The sequence below is a fragment of the Haliotis rufescens genome, unplaced genomic scaffold (genome assembly GCF_023055435.1).
Source record: "Haliotis rufescens isolate VD_foot unplaced genomic scaffold, xgHalRufe1.0.p SCAF_115, whole genome shotgun sequence".
Taxonomy (NCBI): Eukaryota; Metazoa; Mollusca; class Gastropoda; order Lepetellida; family Haliotidae; genus Haliotis; species Haliotis rufescens.
The window spans coordinates 826,694-843,003 of record NW_025963797.1 but is presented as its reverse complement, the minus strand read 5'-3'; the positions used below and the strand labels follow the sequence as shown (position 1 = coordinate 843,003).

Sequence of the window (16,310 nt, the reverse complement as noted above, 5' to 3'; positions counted from 1 at the left end):
TGTTAAACTTTAATAAAAAGATATCAATCAAAGTAATCGGTCAAATATTAACTATCTGTTTTTTTCTTATTCTTATGTGTCGACTTCCAAATTGAACCAATAAGTTAACCAATAATTGTATACATAACAAAATTAAGTATGAAACCAACAAACAACAAAAAAAGGTAACCAATTGTATTATTTCATCAGCTAAGTTCCCTATCATGCAACAGTTATTACAATGGCATTACAAAATGCAGTGGCAGTATACGATACAATAACAGAGGTAATAACAAGACACTCAGAAATAATAACATTCACCTTGCAGCAACAGTTGTCTAGCTCTCAAAATATGCCTAGGATGGGCATCCAGGGGAAACACAATGATCTTCACACATGATGTAATGTGAGATGAGAGAGGCATACTCTTGCACCCCCTGAATAGTCTATATATCTCCCAGCATTTCTAGACAGTGCTGGATAAGTTGAGCTGTTCGAGATTACACTTGACTCCAAAAGCATCTAAATAGTACTTTCAAATCACTGCTAACATTAGATGGTATTACATTCCTTACAACTATTTTTGTCAAAACACAATGCTATTGACTTCCATGGAATCTCATTAGAAACAATGTAACATAATTACAACAATGTTTAAGAATAAATTACACTGACACATATAATATTACGTACAATATGGTTATATACAAAGTAATTATGACCCATGTATCACCACCACTTTTCACCTATTGCAACACAAGACTACAACACTATAGTGCATGTTTCATTTCACACAACATTGTATATCATAATCACAACAGTTCTATATGAACAGTCCTAACCCATTAACAGCCAAAACACATTCAACGAGGAAAGTTATGACAATGGGTGGACAGTTGCACCGCTATAATATCAAATGCATGCGTGAACCTACATGCGTAATGATCTCATGTGAACAAATGTGCATCCGATTAAACTGGGGTACCCTCACTGTATCCTCCCAACTGTCCAAATCCCAATGGATTGGATTTCCCGGCAATTCGGTTTGAAAACACTGAAATGCAAAAGAAACGTCATGTGGATATATAAATATCTTTATTATCAAATGCTTATATGTGTAAGTAAAGAAATCGCAGAAAGTCAGTATTTGACCCAAATGAAATTAACTGTCTGGGGAATGTTTTTGCGATTTGTGAATTTGGGTATGCACCAGAAGACATCACAGATGAGGGGTTCAAAATCAATACCTGGTGTTGCTAACATCCTTCCAACTATTTTTTGTCAACACACAATGATATGGACTTCCACGGAATGTCAACAGAAACATAATTACCACATTGTTTAAAATAAATTTCACAGACACATATAATTGTACATACAATATGGTTATATACAAGGTACTTATGATCAATTTATCACCACCACTTTTCGACCATTGCAACAAAAGACTACAACATTATAGTGCATGTTTCATTTCACACAACATTGTATATCATAATCACAACAGTTCTAAATGAACAGTCTTAAAACGTAGGGAATTGATTGCTGTTGAATTAATTGGTCGTTAACCCATTAACAGCCAAAAAAAATGCAATGAGGAATGTTATAACAATGAGTGGACAGTTGCACCGATATAATATACCTACATGCTGAATGATCACCTGCTGAGAAATGTGCGTCCGATTAAACTGGGGTTCCTTCACTGTATCCTCCCCACTCTCCCTCTCTCAGTGAATGGGATGGTGAGGCATTTCGTTTTAGATATTTGATTGCAACACTGCACTCTCCCCGCTGGGCAAGGCTGAGAATAGTTTCTCCAGTGTCAGAGACCAGAGTGAGATCTGCATAGTGATACACCAGTAGCTGAAAGACGTCATCATGTCCACTCACAGCCGCCATCATCACCGGCGTCCAGCCATAGCGACCTCGGACATTGATGTCAAAGGATGGGAGTAGATACTCTACACACTGTCTGTTGCCTCCTCGACAGGCCAGATGTAGTAAACTGTCTCCATCCTGGTCTGTCTGAACCAGGTCAGGACTCCCTCGAGTGTAGGTCTTCAGGAAAACTACTTCCCCCCTGACCAAGGACTTCATTAGCCCATTCCACGGTGCCACTTGCTTGACTTGTTTTCTGTCCAGTTGTTATATGATTTGTCTGTTTCCGAGTTTCAGGGCGAGAGTAAGGGCATCGTCTCCCGTGTTGTCAACTAAAGTCAAATCCGTGCCTCTATTTGTCAGGTGTTTGACAACTGCAGCTTTTCTGTGCAGTACAGCCGTCATGACAGGTGTGAGGCCCATAGTGTCCTTTGAGTTGACATCAAAATCAGCTATGATATGTTTCAACATTGCAAGCTGTCCGTGATGACATGCAAGATGAAGTAGAGTGTGTCCGTCTTTGTCCACCAGAGTACGGTCAGCACCACGGGACATCAAGTATCTGTACACAGCAATGTGGCCTCCACAGACTGCTCGCATCAGAGGAGTCTCGCCATTCCTTCCGCTGGTGTTGATGTCAGAGATCCCAATCACCTCCTTGACAATGGCTAGATTACCACCTTGACAGGCTGCATGAAGAACATTGTCATTCTCAGAGGCAATTAATGATTGATTACCCCCATTTCTTGCAATCAGATCATAGGCCTCCTTCTTCCCACTGAGAGCTCCCATCATTAATGCTGTCAATCCTTCTTCTCCAGGACTGTTCATGTCAAACAGTGGTATGAGATGCTCTATGATGAACGCATTTCCACCTCGGCATGCAAGATGAAGAATGTTGTTTTTGTTGTCATCAGTCAGAGTGAGATCAGCTTTCTTTGAAATCAGAAAGTCAAACACATCCTTCTTCCCTGCCACAGCTGCAGCCATGACTGGAGTCCGGCCATTCTTTCCCCGAATGTTAACATCTATTCTCAACAGAAGTGATTGTACAATGGATATATTTCCGCCTTCACATGCCAAGTGAAGTATTGTGTCACGATATACATTGTATACGGACATGGAATCTTGTTTTGAAGAAAGTAGTTCAAATGCATCTTTCTTTCCAGACCAGGCTGCAGACATGACTGTTGTCAAATCGTTTTTTCCACGACAATTTATGTCAAACTGTTTCTCTATCAAATATTCAACAATGGAGCAGTTTCCTCCCTGACTGGCAAGGTGAAGTATGGTATCATTGTTATCATCAGTTGTTGTGAGATCAACTTTCTTTGACAAAAGAAGTTTGAAAACATCAGCATTGCCTGCCCAAGCAGACTTCATGATTCCTGTTCTCCCAAGGTTTCCCCGACTGTTCTTATCAGCTTTTGGCAGTAGATTTTTCACTATGGTTCTGTTTCCTCCGATACATCCTAAATGAAATACATTGTTGTTGTAGTCATCTTCCAGGGAGAGATCAGCCCCCCTTGACACAAGCAGGCGGAACAAATCGCTGTCTCCATTGACAGCGGCATACATCACTGGCGTCCAGCCATTGCCTCCACGACTGTTGATGTTAAACTGTGGGAGTAGGTATTTCACATTGGAGACATTTCCGCCGTGACATGCAAGATGGAGGAGATTGTTACCACTGTCATCAGTCCGTTCAAGATTCGCTTTCTCTTTCACAAGCAGGTCAAATACATCCTTCCTTCCATCCACAGCTGCCTTCATCACCGGAGTCCAGCTATGTTTTCCCGGCCTATTGATGTCAAGTCGTGTAAGTAGATACTCTAAAATAGATGTATCGTCCGACTGGCAAGCCACATGAAGGATGCTGTTGTTGTCATCATCAGTCAGGTTGATGTCGGCCTTTCTTGACAAAAGAAGGTCGAACGTGTTCTTCTTTCCAGATGATACTGAACACATTATAGGTGTCTGACCAAGTTTACCAGGGGAATTCACGTCCGTCAATTGCAGAAGTCGTTCCACAATGGAATTATGTCCACACTCACATGCTAGATGAAGTGCATTCCTGATGTTTGTATCTCTTAATCTTTTGTCAGTTTTGTGTTTTAAAAGAACATCCAAAACATCCTTCTTCCCAGGAAACACTGCACACACAAGTGGTGTCCAGCCATGCATTCCTCGAGTGTGGATGTCAAATTTCAATTCTTTAAGTAGATATTCTACACTTGCAGTTGTTCCATACTCAACTGCCAAATGTAATAACCTGTTGTTGTTGCTGTCACATAGTTCTATATCAGCGTTGTGTTCCACCAGGATTTTCAAACTTTCCTTCTGCCCAGAGACAACTGCGTACATAACTGGCGTCCAGCCATTCAACCCACGTCTATTGATGTCACAGTGAGGAACAAGTTGCTTCAGGATATTCTTGTTCCCAGTGAAGCATGCATAATGGAAGATGTTGTGCATGGCATCATGAGTCAGAGAAGAGGGTTCTTTAATCATTTGAGATATTCTTCCAGCTATTTCTTTTCTTCTACATATTGGATGCATGATGTATTCACTTAAAGAACCACTGGCAATAGAATTAGCCATTCTGTTTACAATGGTTTCACTGTAGGCCCCTGAGAAAGGATTGATGAGCTGGTGTGTTTTAACAGGAGCAATGTCTGCTTGCTGATCCTGTACATGCTCGAAGAGGAACTTAATATTGCAACGTTTACAGATGAATTCTGCATCAATACCAAACAATTCAGAAACACAGACATCACAAATCATTGAATGGGAAAATGATATTAAGTTTCCTTCTGTCAAAAGCGAACCACATAAACTTCTGACAGCCTTAGCTACATCTTGTCTGGTTGATGTCTTCACAAAGTACAGAGCTGCCTTGATGTGGACATCCAGGTCTGGGTGGTCAGATTCAGTCTCCAGCTGACTGAGGTTCAGCTGCCCGTCACACAGGAGCACTAGGATTAGGGCAGCTGAGTGGTTATCCCTTCGATTAATCACCGTATGAAGTTCCCGTTTAAGATAGAATACAGGATGTTCCCAAAACGTTTCATGTTGTTCTTGAAAGGCAGCATAACCGGAGAACAATTTGCATACAAGAGGAAATCCAACAGTTTGTTTATCACATGCACCAAGTTCGATCTCATCGACGTTTGCTTTGCATTTGTAATGGTGTTTATGTTTCATCCATATTTCTTTCTTCTCCTCTGGCGTGTAAGACAATGATGCTACTGTAGAGTTACTCAAACAACAAATTGGATGACCTTCAAGTTTTAACATTGCATGTTCTAGGGCGGAGGTTTCTGTGGTGAATATGAGGTACATGTCTGACTGATTGTCTCTTCTTTCTTCCTCTCCCGACTCCTGCTGCATACTCTCATATCGCCTCTCAGCCCTGTCCTTGCACTGTGCTAGGTACAGATGGAGGTCATACAGAAGGTGTTTAAAACGAGGCACATCCATTTGTGATCCAGTCTTCTGAAATATGTCATCAACTATCACACATACATCATGGCCTTGCCAGTCAGAGAAGTTTACTTGTGAGAGATCATCAACCAGCACCACCTCATACCCCTGCTTCCTGTATTCAGCTCCCAGCATCAGGGCCATGGATGTTTTACCTTCACCCGGAGCACCACTGATTGTCACATGATGGAACGCCTCCAACATTTCTCTCACTTTCTTAAAGTTTTCAGTTTCCACAAACAATGTTCGTGTATTGTTTATCTCTCGGTCAATTTGATCTGTGTAGGAAGAAACATGATGGTGTAAAGAAAATGAAATGTAAAGAATATATATTTAAATTAGTGAGATTATAATATATATATTATTTATATTGTCATTACAGTATGTTTCACATTTGATTTGAATATATGTACGTTGTTAAATACAATTGTTATAATTCTTCTACAGTGATAAAACAGGATGTGTGTACCTGGTTGAAGGCGTTGTTCATCCAGACTGTGTCCCAATCCTGGTCACAGAAATAAGAACCATAAGCTGGCATATCCATAAATGTATAGTTTCCATAAACACATGAAGGTGTTGATGCAGAATGTCCAACCAACAGGGGATAATTAAATATAGATAGTAATACCAAGTATGAGAAGAAAACAAGAGTGTTGTCATTCTTGATTTTGACACTTTCAAGGAGACCGATTAAACTCCGTGAACCATGTCTGTCGATAGTATTATGTCTCTCTATGGTACAGTTGTGGTCTACTTGGTTCAATAATTGTTTGTGTATGAAATAGTGACACAGAGTCTACGGGGTAATGGCATTCAGCAATCTGGCAGACATCAAGACATGTTCTATGTATAACCTTCTTTATATAATTATATGTAGATTATGCTCCCTGTATCAAGCAAGTGATTAATATCAAGGTGACACGTATGATACCTACAGATGGGGGTTTATACTCACTGCCAAAGTCTGTTGCACTCCTTTCCATTAGGGGAACTAAAGCATAGAATATGTCCAGATCAGATAAATAAATATTCCTTTACTGAACAAATGGCTATACACACTATACCTGAATTTGAATACCTGATGTTATCCGGTAAAAAATATGAACACATTATTACAACAACTATATACCCAGGTTTTATAAAATGCATTGACATTACACAAGCTTATACACCAGAGGTATCCCCAAAGCCACTGTAGTCATTAAGTTCAATTTGATGTTGAATCGTTCATTTTGGTGTTTCATTCTTACATGGTAAAAGTGGCGGTGGTCCAACAGAAGGTTGGTGGTACGATCCCTGTCCTAGTCATAACCAAACTGTGTTAAAAGTTGGTACTTGCGTTACTCTGCCTGGCACTAGACACTAAGGGCACAAAACAAGGACGGTCGTCTCGGAGCAGTATACTCCACCTGAATGTGATATTCATGTTAAAATTGCACTGTTGTATCTTAGTGGGCCAGCACTATAACAGCCTACTGAATCCTGACTTGCAGACTGGTTGAAAGATTCCGGGGTAGAATAGATCTTCAGCAACCCATGCTTGCTGTAAAAGGTGACTATGCTTGTCGTAAAAGGCGACTAACGGGATCGGGTGGTCAGGCTCGCTGACTACGTTGATCCATGTCATCGACCCCTATTGCGTAGATCGATGCTAATGATATTAATCACTGGATTGTCTGGTCCAGACTCGATTATTTACAGACCGCCGTCATAAAGATGGAATATTGCTCAGCGCGGCATTAACCAACCAACCAACCAACGTAAGAGCGCACGTGAATGTACGTCGCTATATAAGTGCAACAATCTAAAATGCGACCTTCAATCCCAATTTTTCTCACCTCGAAAGGCATCAGTGGCCATAAATAAACCAGAGCTATCACTTTAATTTACAGTAAACACGTACAAGTGCCACTATCACTTACATTGACCAATGTGAGTGAGTGAGTGAGTATGGTTTTACACCGCTTTTAGCAATATTCCAGCAATATCACGGCGGGGGACACCAGAAATGGGTTTCACACATTGCACCCATGTCGGAAATCGAACCCGGGTCTTCGGCGTGACGAGCGAATGCTTTAACCACTAGGCTACCCGACCGCCCCTTGACCAATGTGACACGACAAGAATCAGAGTACCAATAAAAGTAGTGTGTTCCTTGTATTCACCAAACAGAAACAGTGTATCAGTGCACACGTAAAAGTAGCACTATCATTATATTTATCCACGTGAAATAAAGTAATGCGTAGGAAAGTAATGCCAACGAATACAGTTCATAACTTTGGAAAAGATCAAATGATACCGGTGTGTAATACAACTACATCTGCTAAAACGTGTTTGCATATAGCTCAGCATATGTTTTGATAGCATCAGTCTATGGTATGCAAGTTTGGCTTGATGCTACCAACTAACCCTAATACACAAGGTGCATCTCGTCCCAGTATATATACCCACTGTTAAAGGATCAGATCAACTGAGTGTCTTATGACATCAACAAAATAAAAAGGTTACGATTTTAATTTGCGCTGACGCTGATGCCATTAACCAATTACTGTCGGGAGGGACGCAACTATTATATGCGAAAATATACACCCGGTGTACAGTTAAGCAATAGTCAAGTTAATTTAATATACTTACTGGCTTCCGGGAACCTGTAAACAACAACAAAGTTCACAACTACAATGGATGGATGACTCTTGTGTTAAACATACAATCAGTGAAGTAAAACATAATTTCAGGGAATACTGGTCGCTTATCCAAGCTTCATATTCCAATGGTGCATACCATGAACGATATAAGTTGTATGTTATATTACAAACTAAAAATTATGGAGATATGAAAGTAAAGAAATGCATGCTCTTTAGTGGTATTATTTTATGAGACATATTAGCCATCGTGACGTGATATCTTTGCATAATCATTGGTCTTGATATTACCTGCCAGGGCCGTTTTTTCTTCTCTTTTTCCGTTTTCTTCTGCAAGAAATCACAATTATTAGAGAGATTGAAATTCAATTTGAACTATGACAAGTAACTTAATAATGAATATAATTCCTCGTAGTTGTTGTATTATTAAAAGATAAAGCTAGGAACACGGAATATTCCATTCATTAATGAAAAAAATATGTCGTATAATACCAACAGATTGGAATGAAATCTCGAGCGTGAAACTAAGGTTAAAGTGTTTCTCGTGAATATACATAACGTTATTTGTTCCTATATTGATAGATGCGTTATTCGTTCAGCTGAAGACTTACAGTATGAATGCCACCACTGCGACTGTGACTGGGCAGATGATGAGGATGATGATGATAGGGACAATAATCGTAACCAGATCCGTAGGTTTCTCTGCGGCAGACGCCTCTGATGGAGATGCCTCTTGCCATGACATTGTATGTGCTGACACGTCTAATGATTAACACAAGCAAAAGCAAACCCAATTAAGTCTTGGAATATGTTTGTCTGTTTACTTCCAGACATTGTCTCTGGAAAAAAGTCAAACAATTTATTCTCCTCACAGAATATATTTTTCGGTGTCTATGCATATTTTGTTGATTGTAGTCCATTTTATAGAATTAAGTGTCAAATGCATTCATTCATGAAACATAACGCATTATACTCGTGAGTGATTATCTAAATAGAAAGAGTTTAAAACATAATCGAAGCCATGAGCTATTTGATGAGCAGGTTGAAATAAAACATTACTATGTCATAATACAATAAACATGAAATGGATAGTTCACAAGAATCTTAAAATACATCAGTCTGTAGCTAACACTATTTGTTAACCCCAACATTCAAACACATAACTGCAAAGATACTTGATCAATTTACTATCACCATGGCAGTGTCAGATGGAGATTGAGTTTGGCTAAACGCTGCTTTGAACAGTATTCCAGTTATATCACGGAATGTCAGCTTAATGTGGGAAGAAAACCCAGATGATATGTAGCTCTCACAAGTTTGACACTTTTTTAGGATTGCAATATGTTCAAGCACATCCTTGGAGTGTTTTACGAATGCACCAGCAATAAATTAAGGATTAAAATTGTATTTGTTGACGTTCATCAGCTGATGAAGCCAGTGCCGCACGTGAGCAAATTCTAGGATGCCCTAACATCATTCGTCCCAAGCATTCCATTTGGAGTGACATCCCTTGGTTTTACAAACGGCGGAAAATGGCGGCTACGACAAGATCATTCGCTTGAAATAAAAGTTGCACCCAGTTAAGTTTGCGTTGGAAAGAAATCCAGACCCGGCTGATGCTGAAAATGGATTGATAGTTATGTTCTAATTCACTATGTTCAACCGAACATAAAACATTTACTATGACAACATACTCCACTCATGGGTAATGCCTACCGCTGTTAACAGGCGAGCGGGTTTATTTACAAAATCATACATGTAGACACGCGACTGTCGTGTTATATTCCATTCCAAACACCGACACTCCATATTCTCTAAGGTATTCTTTCTGTAACAAAAACGTACATTTTAATATTTTTGGCACATAAAACCGTTACGAAATACTGCAATATCCTTGTAATATCGCGCTTGAACACTTTATAAATTACTGCGAAATTAACTTTTTGAAAATATAAAGATAACTTATCTGGACGGTGGGTCTTCTTGTGTATACAAATCCATGTCCGGACTCCTGAATCACCTCTCTGTGGGATCACTCACTGAAAGAAAGCAACACCCTTCTCCGTGCTAAACAGCACTCAATGCCCTGCGGCAATTTTTCCCATACGGTTTTACCTGCCATTCGGCAACACTGCAATAACAGGCCGTCCAACACAGACAAGCATTACACTAAAAATCTGATTACCTTTATGTGTATATTTTTAACAAACAAAGAAGACAACAGCTCGCCTGTGTGACGCGAAGGCCTCGAGTGGTGTTTCTTGCCCTCTCCTCTGCACCTTAAGCACGTGACGCCACCGCTTTCACGTGCACAGCCTTCTTCCAATCACATTCGTTACCGTATTTACCCCATAGTAAATACATTTATGTTCTAATTCACTATGTTCAACCGAACATAAAACATTTACTATGACAACATACTCCACTCATGGGTAATGCCTACCGCTGCTCGAATTAAAAGAACGGGTCCATGCAGCAGATTTATTTCGACTTATTTACAATCCCAACATTGATGACACACTCAACAGTTCAGAAACATTGTCTTTGATATAACCGTCTTTGGCCTTATCTGACGCCCAGCGTCCGTGTCTCTTGAACAGTCTGTCTGTTACTCCGGCGTTAGCTGCAGCAGTCGCCCCTCCTGACCGAAAACTGTGAAGACCCACTTTTTTTACATCTTCACCAATTAGTTTGAATTTCTCAATAAAGATTTCCCTCGCTCTGGTATATGATAAAGGTTTCTGACCTTTAAGTACATACTTTTGTACAGATTTACAGAAGGAAAGTTGACGAAAAATATATTCATTGGAAGTTTCAGCAACATTTCCAGCAATCAGGTACCTGTTTAGCATATTTACTGGACATAGATCTGAGCCTGTAGCAGCGATCAAAACATGACGCCCATCCCTATAAACGTCAGTTTTACTGTTCTCAACAAAAATACTCATGAAGCCATCCTTGAATTTAATGTTTGACCGTCTGATATTCACTACTTCAGAAAATCTGAAAAACCCAGCAAAAGATAAAAGTGACATTGTTAAAAACCTTAAATCAAGTAGAGAGGGAGTTTTCCCAGATATACTAACCAATTTCTTTAACGTGTCACAAGTAACAGGTTCTTTTTTCTTGACTGGAGTACTACACGTTCTTAATGCCGCTTCTCTGATGTTCACAATCAAATCATGTTTACAAGGATCTGGCAGACATGCAAGCTTGTGCGCCCAACTAATACCGTAAATAGCTTCCATGACAGATGGAGCTTTCTTACCTCCCTGAACAAGTGATGTAAGATACAAAGCAACATGAAATGGATGAGCAGGCAAACATGTAATCTCCTTAAATTTTGAACTCCATTTTTTCCAACTATTATAAGATCTTTCATACTTATAGACTGTCGCTGGGGCCTTAGACTTGAGAACTAAATCTGGCATATGTCCTGCTAGATCAATAAGGTCTGTATGAACTAAATTGTTCTTCAGCTTCCAGATACCGGAGGAGAACATGTCTGAAACAACAACATTGATCTCATGGAATAATTCTAACTGCTAATGCGTAGCCATCGAATTTGTCAAACAAGGATTTCTTGCTGCCGCCTGAAAATGCAATACTTCCATTTAATTGCAAACTATCAGCGATATAATGTTTGAACTTTCCGTCATCAAAAAGTGAAGTCCAGAACACAGCTGATTGCCACCTAGGCACTACTAAAGTTATGCTAGCTTCACTTTGAAGAGCATATCTAATAGCCTTTGTTACCAAATGCACAGGGGGGGGGACAACCCAGTTGTTATCATATTGCCATGACTGTGTAAAAGCATCTACTGCTTCTGTGCCAGGGCACCAAGATCTGGAATTGAATCTACACAACTTAGCATTATAATGACTAGCAAATCTATCAACAGTATGTGGACCCCACTTCTGGTTTAGCAACTTGAAGACAGCATCAGTAACAATCCAGTCATCAGCATCTTTAAATTTACTTAACGCATCTGCTCTGTCGTTCTCTGAACGTGGAATCCAGCTAAACTTTATCCTGATGTTATACATCCTAACCACGGTGAACACGGACATAGCAAGCTCCTGTAAGGATGAATTGAAACTACCAAAAGAAACAATTTGACAGCAAGCCTTGCTATCTGAGAACCACTTAACAGTCTGATTAGACAGAACCTCTCTGAAAACGTTCAAAGATAATTCAACAGCTTTCAACTCCCGCCAAGTTGAACTCTTGCCCACTTGATCCTCGTCCCATAAACACTGAAATATCCGGTCAGAATTCTGTATATAAGCAGCACAGCCCTTGGAACTAGCATCTGAGAAAACGGTCAAAACAGGAGCAAAAGTTTCATAAAATCTTCTGCTATTAAAAGTGTAAACATTATCTCTCCAGAATATAAGTTCAAATACACACAGGGGGTCAACTAGACTTTGCTTTCTATCCCAACTTGAAGCTCTTTGTATTACTGAATACATGCGTCTAGTCAAAAGTCTGCAGACATCCCCATAAACTGGTGAAAGAGAGATAATTTGTCCTGTTAAACTAGCCAGGTTACGTGCTGTGAATTGCGGTAAACCTGCCAAAACTCCTGCGCATGTGTTTCTCACATTATCTAATCTCCTAGAAGGAATAGATATCACACCTATGTCAAGATTCCAATTCAGCCCGAGCCATTCAAGGTGTCTTGTGGGTTCCCAAACTGACTTCTGATCGTTACAAACAAAGCCTGCTCTGCACAAAGAAGATTTAACAAAACCAGATCGCTCCTTGCCTAAGGCTTCAGACGAAGCAAACCCAAATCCATCATCTAAGTAAACTACAACATCTACAGAATGTTTTCTCCAGTATCTAACTAATGGCCTAAAACACTTAGTAAATATATAAGGGGCCGAGGTTAGACCAAAAGGTAAAACTGTGAAACAATAAAAACGCTGTACACCTTTAACTGACCAAGAAAAGCCCAAAAACGTGTGTTGACTAGGGTGAATATCTATGTGGTGATACCCAGACTTAAGATCAAACTTGTACATGTATCCACAAGGTCTAACGAAATCCAAAGCAATCTTGTAATCCTCAAAGACTATCTTTTCTTTCCAAACATATTTGTTTACCACTCTTAGGTCTAAAATCAACCTTTTCTTACCAGAGCTATTAATAGAAACTGATAGGGGATTTACAACCTGAGGTAAGTCTACGACTTCAACAATACAGTTGTTTAACAGGAGATCCTGGATAGCCTCAGAGACAAAGTCGCTATGTTTTACAGCAGAAGCGTTGTTCTTACTAATAGACAAGGGAGGCGACTCCACAAAGGGGATGATGTAACCTTTCATAATAGTTCTAATGATGAATTCTGGAGCTTCTATATCCTTCCAAAATGAGATGTGCCTCTTAAGATTTTCCTTAATGTTATGCTTACTCGCTGACGTATCTGTTCTGTCAAGATAACTAGGTACAGGTACAAAACCAGTACTAATACCTCTGGTTTCAGGTTTGACTTTGTCTATGGGTGAAACATCAAGCTGTGACCTACTACTAGGCTGTTCTGATATTGAACGGGAGACCTGTGGCAAATCCATGTTAGTTTTTCTTTTAATACTTCTGCTTGAGTTCTGATCCCCTGAAACATATGTAATACGATCTCAATCAAGATAGTAACGCATTAGCCACTCAAATATATATGTCATATCTCAAAAGTGGTTTTGATTTACCTGAATAATCACTGCTTTTTGCAGGCCTCTGTAGGCTGAAGTCCTTGTGGTGGGTTGAAATTACTTGACTGTGATGACCTCTGGGCGGCTGCAAGGGGACATGTGGCTCTCCAGTGCCCAAAGGCTCCGCAAAAGTAGCATTGTTGGTTTGGAAGTGGTGTTTTCCTGGGTTGAAAACGAAAGGGCTGGTTCTGCTGAACCTGAGGGGCCTGTTTGGGTAATTCGCTCACAGCAAAAAAAATGCAGTTTCCGGTATCCGGATACCTGCCGGATACCACCGGACACTTACCCAAAACGCGTCCGGGTATCCGGTGGCAGATACCTTGCCGGATACCAGATCTGTGGTATCCGGCATGGACACCTCACCGGAAAGTATGTCACCTGGAATCCGGGTATCCGGCACCGGATACCTCACCGGATACCTCAATCTGGGTGTCCAAGGATCCGGCACCGGATACCTCATTCTGAGTTTCCAAAAACATGTGACAATTTGGGGGGTGCATTTTGTTCAATTAAGTGTGAAACACCTAAAAATATATTGGAAACTAACCATGAAAATTGAACATTGCTGAAGGTATCCGGCAGGTATCCGGCAGGTATCCGGCAGGTATCCGGATGCAATTTTTCGAGATGTCTTTCTCCTAGTAAATAATGTTAGCCTGGGCATAGCAGATAGCTGTAGTAATATTCTGTGCTATTTTAGTTGTAAATATCCCCTTGAAGTTGAGATCTATGGGCATGTACTTTTGGTGAAAACATTTTTCATATATATTTCAATTTAGATGTTCAGCGTATTAAATGAAAAGCATTCAGTCCTGGTATGATGGTATCCTTACATATCATCTTCATATTCCCAGTTTGTTCTAGCCTAGTGGTTGAAGCATTCGATTCACCACATCGGTACATTGCTTGGTGTCACCCATCATAATATTGTTTGAATTTTGCTCATAAAGTGGCATAACACCATACTCAGTCTGACAAAAAAATGAAAGTCATTGGCTGTGTGCTCACTTGGGCCTTTGTTCCTGGTGAGATTAAAAGTTTATTTTGGAACTGTATCAATACTTGTTACATCTTGACAGACCAGTTTCATTGAAGTTCGAAACAGAATATCATTAACCCAAATGGGTGCATAAGACTAATGGCATCCACAGAAAACACCTAATAAAGTACTGGTACATAAAAATATCAATGTAACTTTTCTACTGACATGAAACTAAAAACTTCGTTCAGTGAGCTGTATTAATTGTAGGAAAACATTCAGGGCATTAGTATATTTGATATATGTTAGCACCTATGTTATGAATGATCAATATGATATTTCTTTAAAGAAGCAAAACACACAAATTGTTAAGATAAAAAATCATATTTATTGATTTTATGACATTTCATTGGTTCAGTAACCAGAGGTGTTTGCAAGAACATTCAAAAACAGAAACAGGTGCTTCAATGCCATTATGTAAATAAACAAATTAGTCAAATCTCAGAAGAATTTCAAGGTAGAAGAATATCTAAAGTCAATTATGTTTGTGCAGTAAACCACAAAAGTCATTCAGATTTGTAAAGTCAGCGTCAGTGTACACCACATAAACAGTCTCACTGCTGTGGTATTAATTCCTTTAGATTTGATTAAGAATCACACTGATGTGGCATTATTCATTCAGAATCATCACTTTCTGAGGTGAACCTGTTAGTTGTTCTGGGGAGGATTATTCATCATCCGGAGAGTCCTTTGTATGACTTGTCTGATCTGGTGTCAATGTGAAATCCAGGTGCCTGAAACAATTTATAACATCTTTAAAAGCTTGTTATTAAAAATATAGGAAACACACATATATTGACAAAGGGTAAAAATTTGGTTTCTCAATGAGTAAGGTAATGACAATTTATCAAGCAACTGTTAACCAAACCATGTTAACCAATGTAAAAAAGCCATAGCAAACAGTAAATTGTACAGAAAATACAAAATTGTAATTGATCTTCTGAAAACAATTCCTGTAGTGCCATAAGGCAGGCTCACCTGAATTTTTCTCAAATGTTTGCATTACATCAAAACATAAGGAAAGGTAAACAAGGCAATGCAAATTGCATAAAATAGGTTCTTATACATAAAAACAGAACTAAAGTATTTGACGTAATAAGCGCCTTGCTCTAATAAGCGTCCATGGGAATATTTGCTCATATATTGGCTAGTGAACAATCCCAATTAGCACCCTTTCCAATTAATCAATGTATACAAGACTTATTTATTTGCGTATAATACACACTTGTGTGTGATATGCATTATCATATTTTTATCATTTATCCTATCTTTAATTCAGATTAACAATAACGGCAAAAACTGCCAAATATATTGGTCAACTGTAATCATAATTTAAGTAGTTCTATTTGGTTTTGGAACTGTTCAAGGGTAATTGTAAATATATGTGTATTCCTATTTGAATACTCATTTGATTGTTATAAAGTTACACAGTATTGCATCTATCGTCTGTTTCTAAATACAGTGGAACCTATCTTTGACTTGTGTGACATAATTGAATCATACCCCAAGTTCATTATGCATTGTTATGCATCTGCACAGAGTGGTCAAATTCCTTGTCACACACATAGTTTGCT

General features: G+C 39.3%; 2 protein-coding genes across 2 annotated transcripts in view; both read right to left on the bottom strand.

The window, feature by feature from the left end:
• Positions 1-1,155: 1,155 nt before the first annotated feature.
• LOC125378187 (serine/threonine-protein phosphatase 6 regulatory ankyrin repeat subunit A-like) lies at positions 1,156-8,730 on the bottom strand. Its single transcript, XM_048393159.1, has 6 exons — positions 8,597-8,730; positions 8,277-8,315; positions 7,978-7,991; positions 6,299-6,334; positions 5,810-5,848; positions 1,156-5,618 (listed from the first exon to the last, which is right to left on the bottom strand). The coding sequence occupies exons 1-6, from the start codon at positions 8,728-8,730 to the stop codon at positions 2,125-2,127; spliced, it is 3,756 nt and encodes a 1,251-aa protein (XP_048249116.1). The 3' UTR covers positions 1,156-2,124.
• LOC124140485 overlaps positions 8,285-16,310 on the bottom strand; it is a 14,989-nt gene continuing 6,963 nt past the window's right edge. Inside the window, exons 2-5 of the mRNA XM_048393158.1 lie at positions 13,695-13,919; positions 13,463-13,603; positions 8,597-11,490; positions 8,285-8,315 (exon numbers count right to left, since the gene is read on the bottom strand). Coding sequence (XP_048249115.1) covers positions 10,481-11,490; positions 13,463-13,603; positions 13,695-13,919 — 1,376 coding nt within the window. The 3' untranslated portion in view covers positions 8,285-8,315; positions 8,597-10,480. The remainder of the gene's footprint in view (positions 8,316-8,596; positions 11,491-13,462; positions 13,604-13,694; positions 13,920-16,310) is intronic.